Source organism: Sorghum bicolor, chromosome 7 (assembly GCF_000003195.3).
Source record: "Sorghum bicolor cultivar BTx623 chromosome 7, Sorghum_bicolor_NCBIv3, whole genome shotgun sequence".
Taxonomy (NCBI): domain Eukaryota; kingdom Viridiplantae; phylum Streptophyta; class Magnoliopsida; order Poales; family Poaceae; genus Sorghum; species Sorghum bicolor.
Window position 1 is genome coordinate 51,736,716 of NC_012876.2, and position 11,639 is coordinate 51,748,354.

The window sequence follows — 11,639 nt, forward strand, 5'->3', positions numbered from 1 at the left end:
AATTACAGGTAACTGTGCAGTTAGTTTTTATTTTCGTCTATATTTAATGCTCCATGCATGCGACCAAAGATTCGATGTGACGGGGAATCTTGAAAATTTTTACGAACTAAACAAGGCCAAAGTTTGAATAAAAAAAATTATAGTAAAAGATTAGGGATAAAAGTTTTGTAATTCCAGAAGCATTTAAACAACTCCATAAGCTAACTGTTAATAAAATATCGTATATTTTGATAGTTTATTTGTTAGGAGAAAGTCAGTTGACACATGTATATCCATTTCAATCTCCATGGAAGTAGATGTACGGACGACATGGGAAGCCAAGCCTATCTGTGGGGAGGGCCCACGTGGCGTCTGACCGGTCTTCACAGCCGCAGTTTCGGTTACCCTAAAGTCAACGGAACCAACAAAGAACGTGCAATTTTCTTTTTTTTTGACAACAACAAAGAAAGTGCATTGTGGCGACAGCGAGAGAAGCAAACTGGAACCTTTTGCCATTTAACCCTGCTAAGATGGTTTAATCGCATCTTTTTAAGGTTTCAGTTAAACCCTCTCAGTCCTCGTTATTTGCGGACTCCGTTCACAAACGACCACGGTGACGGACGGCGTGTGTTGGAATTGGCGGGAGGCAGACAACGGCACGGCGAATGCTATAAAACCGGAGCACAAGGTTCACCATTGCTGCTTGCCTCTGAATTGACCCGTCTTCTCCGCCGGACACGGCCAGCAGGCGGCGGCGGCCACAGCTCCTCTGCTCGCTCGCGGATGGACGCCCCGGCCCCCACGAGGGGCCCTGCGAGCTTCCTCACGCAGGCCAACGCCCTCCTCCGCAAGAACCTCTGCTTCCAGGTCCCCCTCCTCCCTCCCCTGTTTCCTCTTGCTTTGTGCTGTCTGTCTCCCGATGAAAGTTAGACTGTTTGTGCCTTTGCTGCACTGCAATGCAAGAATCCAAGGAGCACCCGATGATGATCGTCGTCTTCTTGGCTGTGCGATGTGTGCAGAAGCGGAACCTCAAGACCAACATCGGGATCACGCTCTTCCCGGTGCTCCTCTGCGTCATCCTCGTCGTGCTCCAGGGCGTCATCGACAACGAGCTCGACAAGCCCAAGTACCGCTGCGGTTGCGCCTGCGTCGACCCGGGCCCGGACGCGGTCGGGGACGCGTGCCGCCGGACGGAGTGCGGCGTCCAGCACTCCACCCTGGACCAGGTCGGCAGCTGCCCGATCCCTAGCCCGACCCCGTGGCCGGCGCTGGTGCAGGTGCCGCGGCCCGAGTCACGCGCCGTCAGGACCGCCGGCCAGCCGTTCGACGGCTTGCCTGACCCGAGCTGCCGGGACACTGGCTCCTGCCCCGCGGCCGTCCTCGTCACCGGCAACAACCGCTCGCTAGCTCAAAGTATACATTCCTCTTTATTTTCTACTCCTTTCATTCCATGTCAATGTCATGGTAGCAAGCTTCCATGCTACACAAGTCAGTTACGTGACGATTTGTTGTTCATAATACGCGTGCTGTTGCCGTGTGTTCTTGTTTCAACTGGCAGACCTTTCGGGTGGACTGTTTCCTGCTTCGACTTCCTCCTTGAATTTGACAGATTATCTGGATGAACTCTCCAGGATCGTTGCTGTGAGTTCCTGCCAGCATAACTGCAGGCCTTGAATATGTAGTTTATTCTTTGTTGCACATACTATGTTCATTTTCCTCTTGTTGGTAATGGATGGAGTTCTTGGTTGGATTGGTTCTCTTAGGGATCGGACACGTGGCCATGGACAACAGAATTAATAGAATCAGCGTTTATCCCAGGGAATAACTTGTATCGGCTGCAATCTCGGTGTTTGTCCAATCTAACACAGACAGTTTCATTCAATGCCGGGGTCATACCCCTTCAGCTCAGTAAGTAGGGCCTTGTTTAGTTTCGAAAACTGAAAAGTTTTCGGTACTGTAGCATTTTCGTTTGTTTGTGATAAATATTATCCAATCATAGACTAACTAGGATTAAAAGATTCATCTCGTGATTTACAGCTAAACTGTGTAATTAGTTTTTGTTTTCGTCTATATTTAATGTTTCATACATGTGCCACAAGATTCGATGTGACGAGGAATCTTGAAAACTTTTTGGTTTTCAGAGTGAACTAAACAAGGCCTAGCATTTCCTAATTCCTACCTTGGTCTTGGTGGTCCACTCCTTTTCGTTTTAAAGATGCATGAACATAAGGATAGGAAAGGCACAACTGAATACTTCGTCAATATTGTCTACAGGATAATCGTAGGAAATAAAATTTGTGCCTCATTTTTGTATATGCTCATGATGAATTCACTTCTTCAGAACATTGTACCAATATATATTTGTTGGTTCTATTCACAAAAGGGCCAACTGATCAGTTGTCCAAGTGTCATCAAATGTTGCAATGTTATCTATGACTGGGTAGATGGGATTTAATTTATCCCCCTAAACAAGCTAGATATTAATTTTTCTTTTCCTAGAGAGGTTTTTTCTGTTACTGTTGAACTTTTTTGCTATATACAAGGATGTCAACTTTTTTGTACATATTGTTTTCTATACTTGATATATTTTCTATTTCTGATTATTTTCTCTTTCAAATGTTTAGACATAGACTGCGTTCAGGGTTTGCCACTATGGCGTGAAAGTGCATCATTTGTAAATGATGAACTCTTTAAGGGTTACAGACAAAATGGTGGAGGTAGTGGAGGTGGGAAGACAAATGAATTTGTTGCAGGTGATCTAATCTTCTGATCAGACTTCAACCAAATGTTTCCTCTTCATTGCTTTCAGTTTTCTTATGTGTATAACTTGCTTCTGTCCAGGTTATGATTTTCTGAACACAAATATGAATGGTCTTGAAATGAATATTTGGTACAACTCTACCTATAACAACAACACCGCATACGTATCTATTTCATTACTACGAGTTCCACGCTTGGTTAATGCGGTGGGTTTGTACTACAGCACAGTTTCATGAACAGATATTCATCTGTGTGCAACTACCTCTAACACTTGATTTCTTACCTATAGGCATCAAATGAGTACATTAAATTTCTCAGAGGAAGTGGAGTGGAAATGTTGCTTCAATATGTTAAAGAGATGCCCAAAGTAGGAACAAAGCTGAAATTTGACCTCTCTTCTCTTCTTGGTGCATTGTTCTTCACGTGGATCATTGAACTACTATTTCCAGTGAGTGCAAGATATGACCTTTTCTTAAGGAAAGAGGTAAAAATGGATTAAATATTAAGTCAATGTTACACTTTTTGCAGGTCATATTAACATATCTCGTGTATGAGAAGCAACAGAAGCTGAAAATTATGATGAAGATGCATGGTCTGAAGGATGGTCCTTACTGGCTAATCTCCTATTTTTACTTCTTTGCCCTGTCGGCTATCTACATGATACTGTTTGTGATTTTTGGCTCCTTGATCGGTAATTAACTCGAAATTTATTCAAGTTAATGCAAATTATGCAAATGAAGTATGTACATTGAAATCAACTTTCCTCGATGTATGCAGGTCTAGATTTCTTTAGGAAAAATGACTATAGCCTTCAATTTGTCTTCTACTTCATCTACATAAACCTGCAGATTTCACTTGCATTTCTTGTAGCTTCCTTCTTTTCTGCTGTCAAAACAGCCACAGGTTTGTGCTCGGCTATTTATCTTCTGAAGAAATTCTGTGGTGCTTAAAACCAATGATCTGATTGACTGTTTTGAGAATCATTGTGCTGCAGTTGTTGGTTACATCTATGTATTTGGCTCTGGCTTACTAGGGGAATTTCTTCTTCGCTTTTTTGTTGAGGATACTGGTTTTCCAAGTAAGGTTCTATCGTTTATTACTACTATTTGACTATTGGACAACTCTCTTTTGGTTTTATGCATGACGATATCTTTGTTTATGTACAAAGAGGGTTGGATAGTTTTAATGGAGATCATCCCTGGATTTTCATTGTTCCGAGGATTATATGAGTTTGGTCAATATGCATCTGCTGGAAACTCAATGGGGACCACTGGTATGAAATGGAGTAATCTAGATGACTCTCTTAATGGAATGCGTGGTGTTTTGATTATTATGGTTGTGGAGTGGGCAATACTTCTACCCTTGGCATTCTATGTGGATCAAGTCTCGTCGCTGGGTGGTGGATTCAGGAAAAATTCCTTTTTCTTCTTGAGCTGCTTTAAAAGGCGTGCTCTATCATTGCGGAGATATAGCTTTAGGAGACAAGAATCTAAAGTAGTCGTTGAAATGGACAATCCTGATGCTGTTCAAGAAGTAAGTTACTCCCTTACATTGTCTCTCAATTATACCTTCTGTATTCTTATTTTCTAAATTATGTTCAGAGAGAGGTGGTTGAGCAACTTCTGCTGGAACCCATTGCAAACCAAGCGATCCTCTCTGATAACCTCAAAAAGGTTTACCATGGAAAAGATGGAAATCCTGACAAACTTGCTGTCCGAGGGTTGTCTCTTGCCATACCAAAAGGCCAGTGTTTTGGAATGCTTGGCCCGAATGGAGCTGGGAAAACATCGTTCATCAGTATGGTACATCAATATAGCCTATTACATTTATTTTTTAAAAAAATTTAGGTGAGAGTGCACTCCTCAGTGACGTATTTTTCCCTGCAGATGATTGGGCTTATTCCACCAACATCTGGTACCGCCTATGTACATGGAATGGATATAAGGACTGATATGGATGAGATCTATACTAACATGGGTGTATGCCCACAGCATGAGTAAGGCCTTGCTCTCAAATTTATATTTTCTATCCGAAACCCCCTGAGATTACCATTGCATTCTAGTTCTCATTTCCCTTCACTTTGATGCAGCTTACTTTGGGAAACATTAACAGGAAGAGAGCACCTATTGTTTTACGGGAGACTTAAGAATCTTAAAGGCACTGAATTATTGAAGGTATAGTTCTGTAATTGGCATGTTTTAATATTAGTTCCTATTTACCTTCACTGAGAAATAGTCTGTGTTGAAAAGTCATGTGCAATGAAAAATGCAAGCAATGTTTGTTGACCCTATACTGCAGCAAAAATTCACATGCCTCTAGAGACATGTATACGAAGGCCAGGCCTGGTGCAGTGGTGAGAGTTGTCTCACTGAGTCACCAGGTCGTGGGATCGAAGCAACCTCTCTGCAGATTTTGCGGGGGGAAGGCTTGCCTCGTTTTTTCCCTTCCCCGGACCCCACTCATGTGGGAGGCTCCGGCACTGGGTCTGACTTTAAAGACATGTATACATCTATACTGAGTTTACAATATTCTGTACTGCAGGCTGTTGATGACTCTCTGAAGAGTGTTAATCTGTTTCATGGTGGCGTTGGTGATAAGCAAGTGGGAAAGTACAGTGGGGGCATGAAACGAAGGCTTAGTGTTGCCATCTCATTAATTGGGGATCCCAAAGTACCACTCCCACTTCTGTTTATGTTTTGGGGTGCAAATTATACATTGGCATGTGCAACTTATAATTTGACACCTTTAGGTGGTTTTCATGGATGAGCCAAGCACCGGACTTGATCCAGCATCAAGAAACAATCTGTGGAGTGTTGTGAAGGAGGCAAAGAGAAACCGTGCCATCATTCTTACAAGTACTGAGCTCTCCTTATACTCTGTCTATTGCTTCTATAGTTCTATATACACAATAATGGCAACTGATGAAGTAATTTTTGACAGCACACTCAATGGAGGAGGCAGAAGTACTATGTGATAGACTTGGCATTTTTGTCGATGGTGGTTTCCAGTGCCTTGGTAACCCAAAAGAGGTAACTTACCTATTTACATGTATGGAGCAGACATGTACATTTTTGCGTAGCTGTTTATTGATCACTTTGCAAATGTTTGCCATGAATTGTTTTGTAGCTGAAAGCTAGATATGGCGGCACCTATGTACTGACAATGACAACATCTTCGGAGAATGAAAAGGAGGTTGAGCAGCTTGTTCACCACCTATCACCAAATGCGAGCAGGATATACCACATTTCAGGAACCCAGAAATTTGAGCTGCCAAAGCAGGACTTGAAGATTGCTGATGTATTCCATGCCGTCGAGAGTGCAAAATGCCGGTTCAACATATATGCTTGGGGCCTGGTTGACACCACCTTGGAGGATGTCTTTATTAAGGTTGCCAAGGGAGCACAAGCATTCAATGTTGTTACGTAAGTAGTATAATCGATTTATAGATGTCACTCTCTTTTTTGTTGTGGAATATGTGGTGTTTATGCTTGTCTGAACTATGGTTATAGTCTCCATAGGATTGAGGTTGTGGTGTATATTTTAGTATAGTTAAGTTGTATATATATTCTGTAATTTGAATGTCATGTGTTGTCCCTTAACAAATATAGATATACTTTGTTCATAGTGTTAAATCTTTATAATGTTCGTAAGAGAAGTCTAGTCGAATACAAAAAGGATCCACGCCACCATCGCAGCGCTCATGCGATATCTTAAATGGGTTTCATCTAAATAAAACTTTATAAAACTCTATCTCTCTCTCTTCATAATTAACGAACCAAGTCATCAAATCTCCTGCGATGTGTTAAAATATTTAATGCAAATAAAACTCAGATTAAATTTCCATTGAGACTAGGCTTGACAAGCAGCTTACTTTAAAAAATAAAAACATTCAATGAAAGAAAGTCTTCACTTTTGTTTGCATTATTGCACATATGTACTTGATTACACATTTCTTTTTGCTAAACTGAAAAAAAAGTACGAGATTGTTATGACGGGCATAACATACCAGCACCATAAGCCTAATAGTGGCTAGGAGAAGGCGGTGGAATTAGGGGGTTTAGCCCATATACGCTGCTATTAATACTAATCTTAGAGAGTTTTCTTATAATTGCTATTACTAGAGAGATATAAATATTTGTAAACTCTATGGGACAAATTAAGGAGAAAAATTATTTGTTTCCGGCTTCCTGAAGGGAGCCGGGATTCCACTGACCTCTAACCGTGTGTGCAGTAGCAGCCACGGCGCCTCCTCGCCGTCTTCCTCGCGTGCTCAAGCCTCGACCTCCTCCCTCGCACTCATACAGCCTAAGATCAATCCCTGGTAGGACTAGGGTTCTTATCACCTGGGTATCAGGGAATTCCAGGACGATGACGACGTTTCCGCCGACCTCCGACGCCTGCCGCCGCCGGGCTCCAGCGCCCCGCTGTCTGCTGCCCCTTCCGAAGTCTCGGAATCCTCCAGCACCGCCCTTACCCTGGAGGGATTGGCCAGGGTGGTCGACCAAACCGGCCACAACATGGCTCAGCTTGGCCACACCGTGGACGTCCTCAGTCACAACATGGCTGCCATGCAGCAGTCCTTGGCGAGCCTGCTGCCGCCGCTGCCTCCACCATCCTCGCAGCCGGCACCACCACCGCCTGTGCCGTCTACATCTCCGTCAATCAACTATTCCTTCGGGATGCCGCCTGACAGCTCCGAGATCCCCCTGCACCAGATGCGGTGGCTAGCCTCTCCTTCGCCCATCCCATCGTGGGCGCTGATGGGCCGCCAATCTACACGGCGCCAACAACCATCACGCCATCGGCGGGGACCAGGCCCAGCGAGCCCCTAGCCCCGAGCATGGGTACTTTCTATGGCGGTACCGACGGGACGCTACTCTACAGCGGCGCCCCTGCGTTCCCAGCAGCAGGGGCCGATGGCCACCCAGCCGACGGCGCGCTTGGCGGTGCCCATGTTGGCACCCCTGCTAACTTCCACGCGAGCGCCCATGCTCCGCCTCGCTTCTACAAGCTGGAGTTCGCCAATTATGATGGCGCCGTCGACTGCTCAACCAGTGTGAGCAGTTTTTTTGGGGGCAGCGCACCCTCGCCTCCGATCGCATGTGGCTGGCCTTCTACCACCTTCGTGGCATGGCGCAAACATGGTACTATGTTCTTGAACAAGATGAGGGCATGCCTATATGGGAGCGATTCCATGAGCTGTGCCAGCTTCGCTTCGGGCACCCAACGCAGAGCACTCATTTGTCGAAACTCGCTCAACTGCCGTTCTCCTCCTCCATCTAGGACTACTCAGAGCGCTACAATGCTGTCCTCTACCATGAGCGCGACCTCAACGCCCGTCAAAAGGCTCAGCTGTACGTGGGCGGTCTTCCTGAGCACATCAGGGTTGACATGGAGATGCACCACCCGCCGGACCTCCAACCTGCGATGTACTACGTGCAGGCCTATGAGCGGCGCACGACGTCCTTCCTCCCTGCTCTATAGCAGCTGCAGCAATAGCGGGGCAGCCGTGGACCTCGACCTGCAGCACCTGCACCTCCTGCGGCTGCCCCGGTCCAGCCGACCGCTGTTGCTGCCCCGGGGCAGCCACACATCATCTGGCGTCTCATGCTGACCGAGCAGATGGAACGGTGACGATAAGGCCTCTGCTTCAACTGTGATGAGCCGTATGCTCGCGGCCATATCTGCAAGCGCCACTTCTACCTCGAGACCGTTGATGAGCTAGGGCACTGTTCATGGTAGATAAGTATTCTTTTTAACCGTCAACATAGCATGAGATAGGACTAAAATCAGAATATCATCTAGCTATAGGGGTTATCACTAACAGAATTCCATAAATTTTGGTGATTTTCTATTTCTACAGGGGGTATCGAAATAAGAACAAAAGGAGGTCCACATGTCAGATTTACATAGAGATAATGTGTGAACTTCAACACAGGAATACTCTAGAAGACACGAGAAGACGACCCTATAAAGTGGGGCCCCCTGGCAGCCAGCCAGGGGCGGGCGCCCCACCTGCCAGGGGTGGCCGCCTGAGGGCAGCAGCCAATCAGCTGCCACCTCGCGGATCCTGCCTCCACCGTCTTTGAGGAGTAATCTTGAGCGCACGTTAAGTCGGTTTGATCCAAGGGTTGTGGTGCTTCCTAGGGGGATATAAATACAAGTCTGACCCTCCCCCTAGAAACCCTAATTTCAAAAGAAGAATTTATTATTCTCTGAGGAATTTAGATTTAGACAGAGAGGGGTCCCTCGAATGGATCTGTCTCTTTAGGGTTATTAACCACCATCTCAATTAGAGCTCTGTAGTTTTATAGCATAACTACATAGGAATAGATCTCGAAGGAGTCGAGCCTAGCTTGGAGTTCGGATTTATCTTCAGTTTGTGGTAAACTCTTAATATTCTTTGTAATATTCATATTAGTTCTTGCTACTATGAATATGACTTTGATCTATTTGATTATATCGGAATTGACTTTATTCTATTTGCTCATGTTCTTAATTATAATATTATTAGTCTACATTGATTATATGCTTAGCGTAGTTAGATTAGAATTATGTTTATGCATAGGATCGTATAGCGCTTACTCATTAGGCCATCGGGTAAGTGGTAGATATTTTGTAGGCGAGGTGCCTAGACCGTATTTATCTGCGATTACCCCTTATAGTCCAGAGCTCGAGGTAGATCGCGGGAGTGACAGTCCTGTTGAGTCTTTTGTATTCCTCCACCCGATTATAAGGCTTGTAGAGCACCATTGTTACAGGGAAGTGATTGCTATGTTCATGATCTTTCTTGCTAATATCACTATGCATAGATATAACATTTTCTTACGATGATGCTAGGCGTAATTGCACTAATCAATGTATGCTTTAATAGTATAGTTAGAATACTTAGGATTTATTCTTATAGATCGTCCTAGTCTATGCTAGTGCTATAAACTTAAAGTACTCTATTGAGATGATTATCATATTTATATGACTATATGTTATCCTTTATCCTATGTCACTTATCATTCATATTCATATTATTTATCTTATGTGACACTTACCCTATATGAGAGATAAATAAAGACATGGTTAAGATCTCCATGACTACATGCAGTGCTCATTGCTCATTATCTATTGGAAGTCCCTTCCCAGTGGTAAAAATATAAATAACGATACCTAGAATATTCCTGGTTAAAATGCTACATCGGTATTATCTGTGCACTTGTGGATCCTTTATTTATTTATTTCCTAGAAAAGCATATAGATTTAATACCAGCACTTCTACATCATGCTGGGGATGACAACCTAGCTTAAGTGATGTAAAATAAGTTTAACTCCATTTGCTAAGAATAGGTTTAAAAGTCTATTTTTAGTAGTTGCATTAAGATGTGTCAACAAGCATTTTTGGCGCCGTTGCCGGGAAGGTGAAGGCATCAAAGAATAATGAGCATCACTGCATCCACTCATGGATTGAGCACCATCCACCCATCTCACTCATGTAGACTTACCCTTGTCTTTTGTCTATTTTATATATCATATGTAGGGTAATGTATGATTAGGTTTGATCTACCAGATAACTTCATTGATAATCTAGAAACATTGATCAGGAAGACAAAGGCTAAGTTGAGAAGAAATCAATTAACATCATCATCATCTCAGCTTACCAATCCTCCCGAGTCAGAAGATCAACCTATCATTCAAAGTTTGACACTCGAGCTTGACGTCATGGCCGACAAGTCACTTCTTGAGTTCTCAGCTCCCACTATGGCCAACATCCGTACTAGACCACCTGTAGACATCAATGGGTCATTTGAGCTCGAGTCGGTGTTGATCAACATGGTGCAAGCAAGCTAGTTCTGTGGGAAGGCCCATGAAGATGCTAGTGCTCATCTCCAACACTTTCTGGCGAGCTATACTACTTTCACTATCAAGGACGTCCCCAGAGATGCTATACTACTTCGTCTTTTCCTATTCTCACTCTTGGGAGAAGTGAAGCAGTGGTTCTATGCCAATAAGGAGAAGAATACTATGTGGGCACTATGTTCCACCAATTTCTTGGTGAAGTTTTTTCCCATAGGAAAGATCAATGCTCTTCATAGGAAGATATCAAGTTTTTAGCAACAACATGATGAGATAGTCCCAGAAGCTTGCGAGCGCTTTCAAGACTACATACTCGACTATCCTCATCATGGGATGGAGAATTAGCTACTTATGCACACATTCTATCATGGGCTCAACAACAACACTTGTGAAACCATGGATGTTGCTGCTGGAGGTGTATTCTTATCACTTACCATTTCTCAAGCCACTACTCTTGTGGAAAAGATGGTCTCCAATCAAGGTTGGAGTGAAGAGAGAACTCAAACCCGCAAGAGAGGTGGAGGGATACACCAGCTTAAGGTGGTAGACATGCTAGCTGCCAAGATGGACCTGCTGATGAAAAGGCTTGATGAGAGAGCCACTAAGAAGAAGGAAGTCATGCACATTCATGATTTTGGCATGACTTGTGATGAGTGTGAAGAAACTGGACATACAGGTACCAACTGCCCAGAGCTAACGGAGGACGTGAACTACATCAACAATAACAACAACAACTACTACCGTCCTTAGCAAAATCAAGGTTGGAACCAGCAACAACAAGCTAACTACTCAGGTAATTACAATGCTAATAATTCTTACAATAATACTAATCAACCACCTTTAAGAGAGTTAGTGCTTAATCAGGGCAAGTTAATGGATAGCCTGTCTAAGAAGCTAGCATCTAATGATAAAACTTTAGAATCAATCAACATTAGAATGAAAAGTTTTTCCAATGCTATCAAGAATCAACTTAGCTTTAATAAGATGCTAGAAGCTTAGTTACAACAATTTGCTCCCTTTGCTGCCACCAACAACCAAGGTAAGATTCCTAGACA

The 11,639-nt window shown here is 43.8% G+C and overlaps 1 protein-coding gene across 1 annotated transcript; it reads left to right on the top strand.

Annotated features, from left to right (window-relative positions):
• Positions 668–6,371, top strand: LOC8073522 (ABC transporter A family member 7). Its single transcript, XM_021464463.1, has 18 exons — positions 668–846; positions 999–1,392; positions 1,538–1,620; positions 1,743–1,887; positions 2,604–2,732; positions 2,821–2,945; positions 3,029–3,187; positions 3,268–3,430; positions 3,517–3,642; positions 3,734–3,817; positions 3,908–4,272; positions 4,341–4,541; positions 4,626–4,735; positions 4,829–4,913; positions 5,281–5,409; positions 5,489–5,594; positions 5,680–5,768; positions 5,866–6,371. Exons 1-18 carry the CDS (start codon positions 763–765, stop codon positions 6,163–6,165), a joined length of 2,877 nt encoding a protein of 958 aa, XP_021320138.1. The 5' UTR covers positions 668–762; the 3' UTR covers positions 6,166–6,371.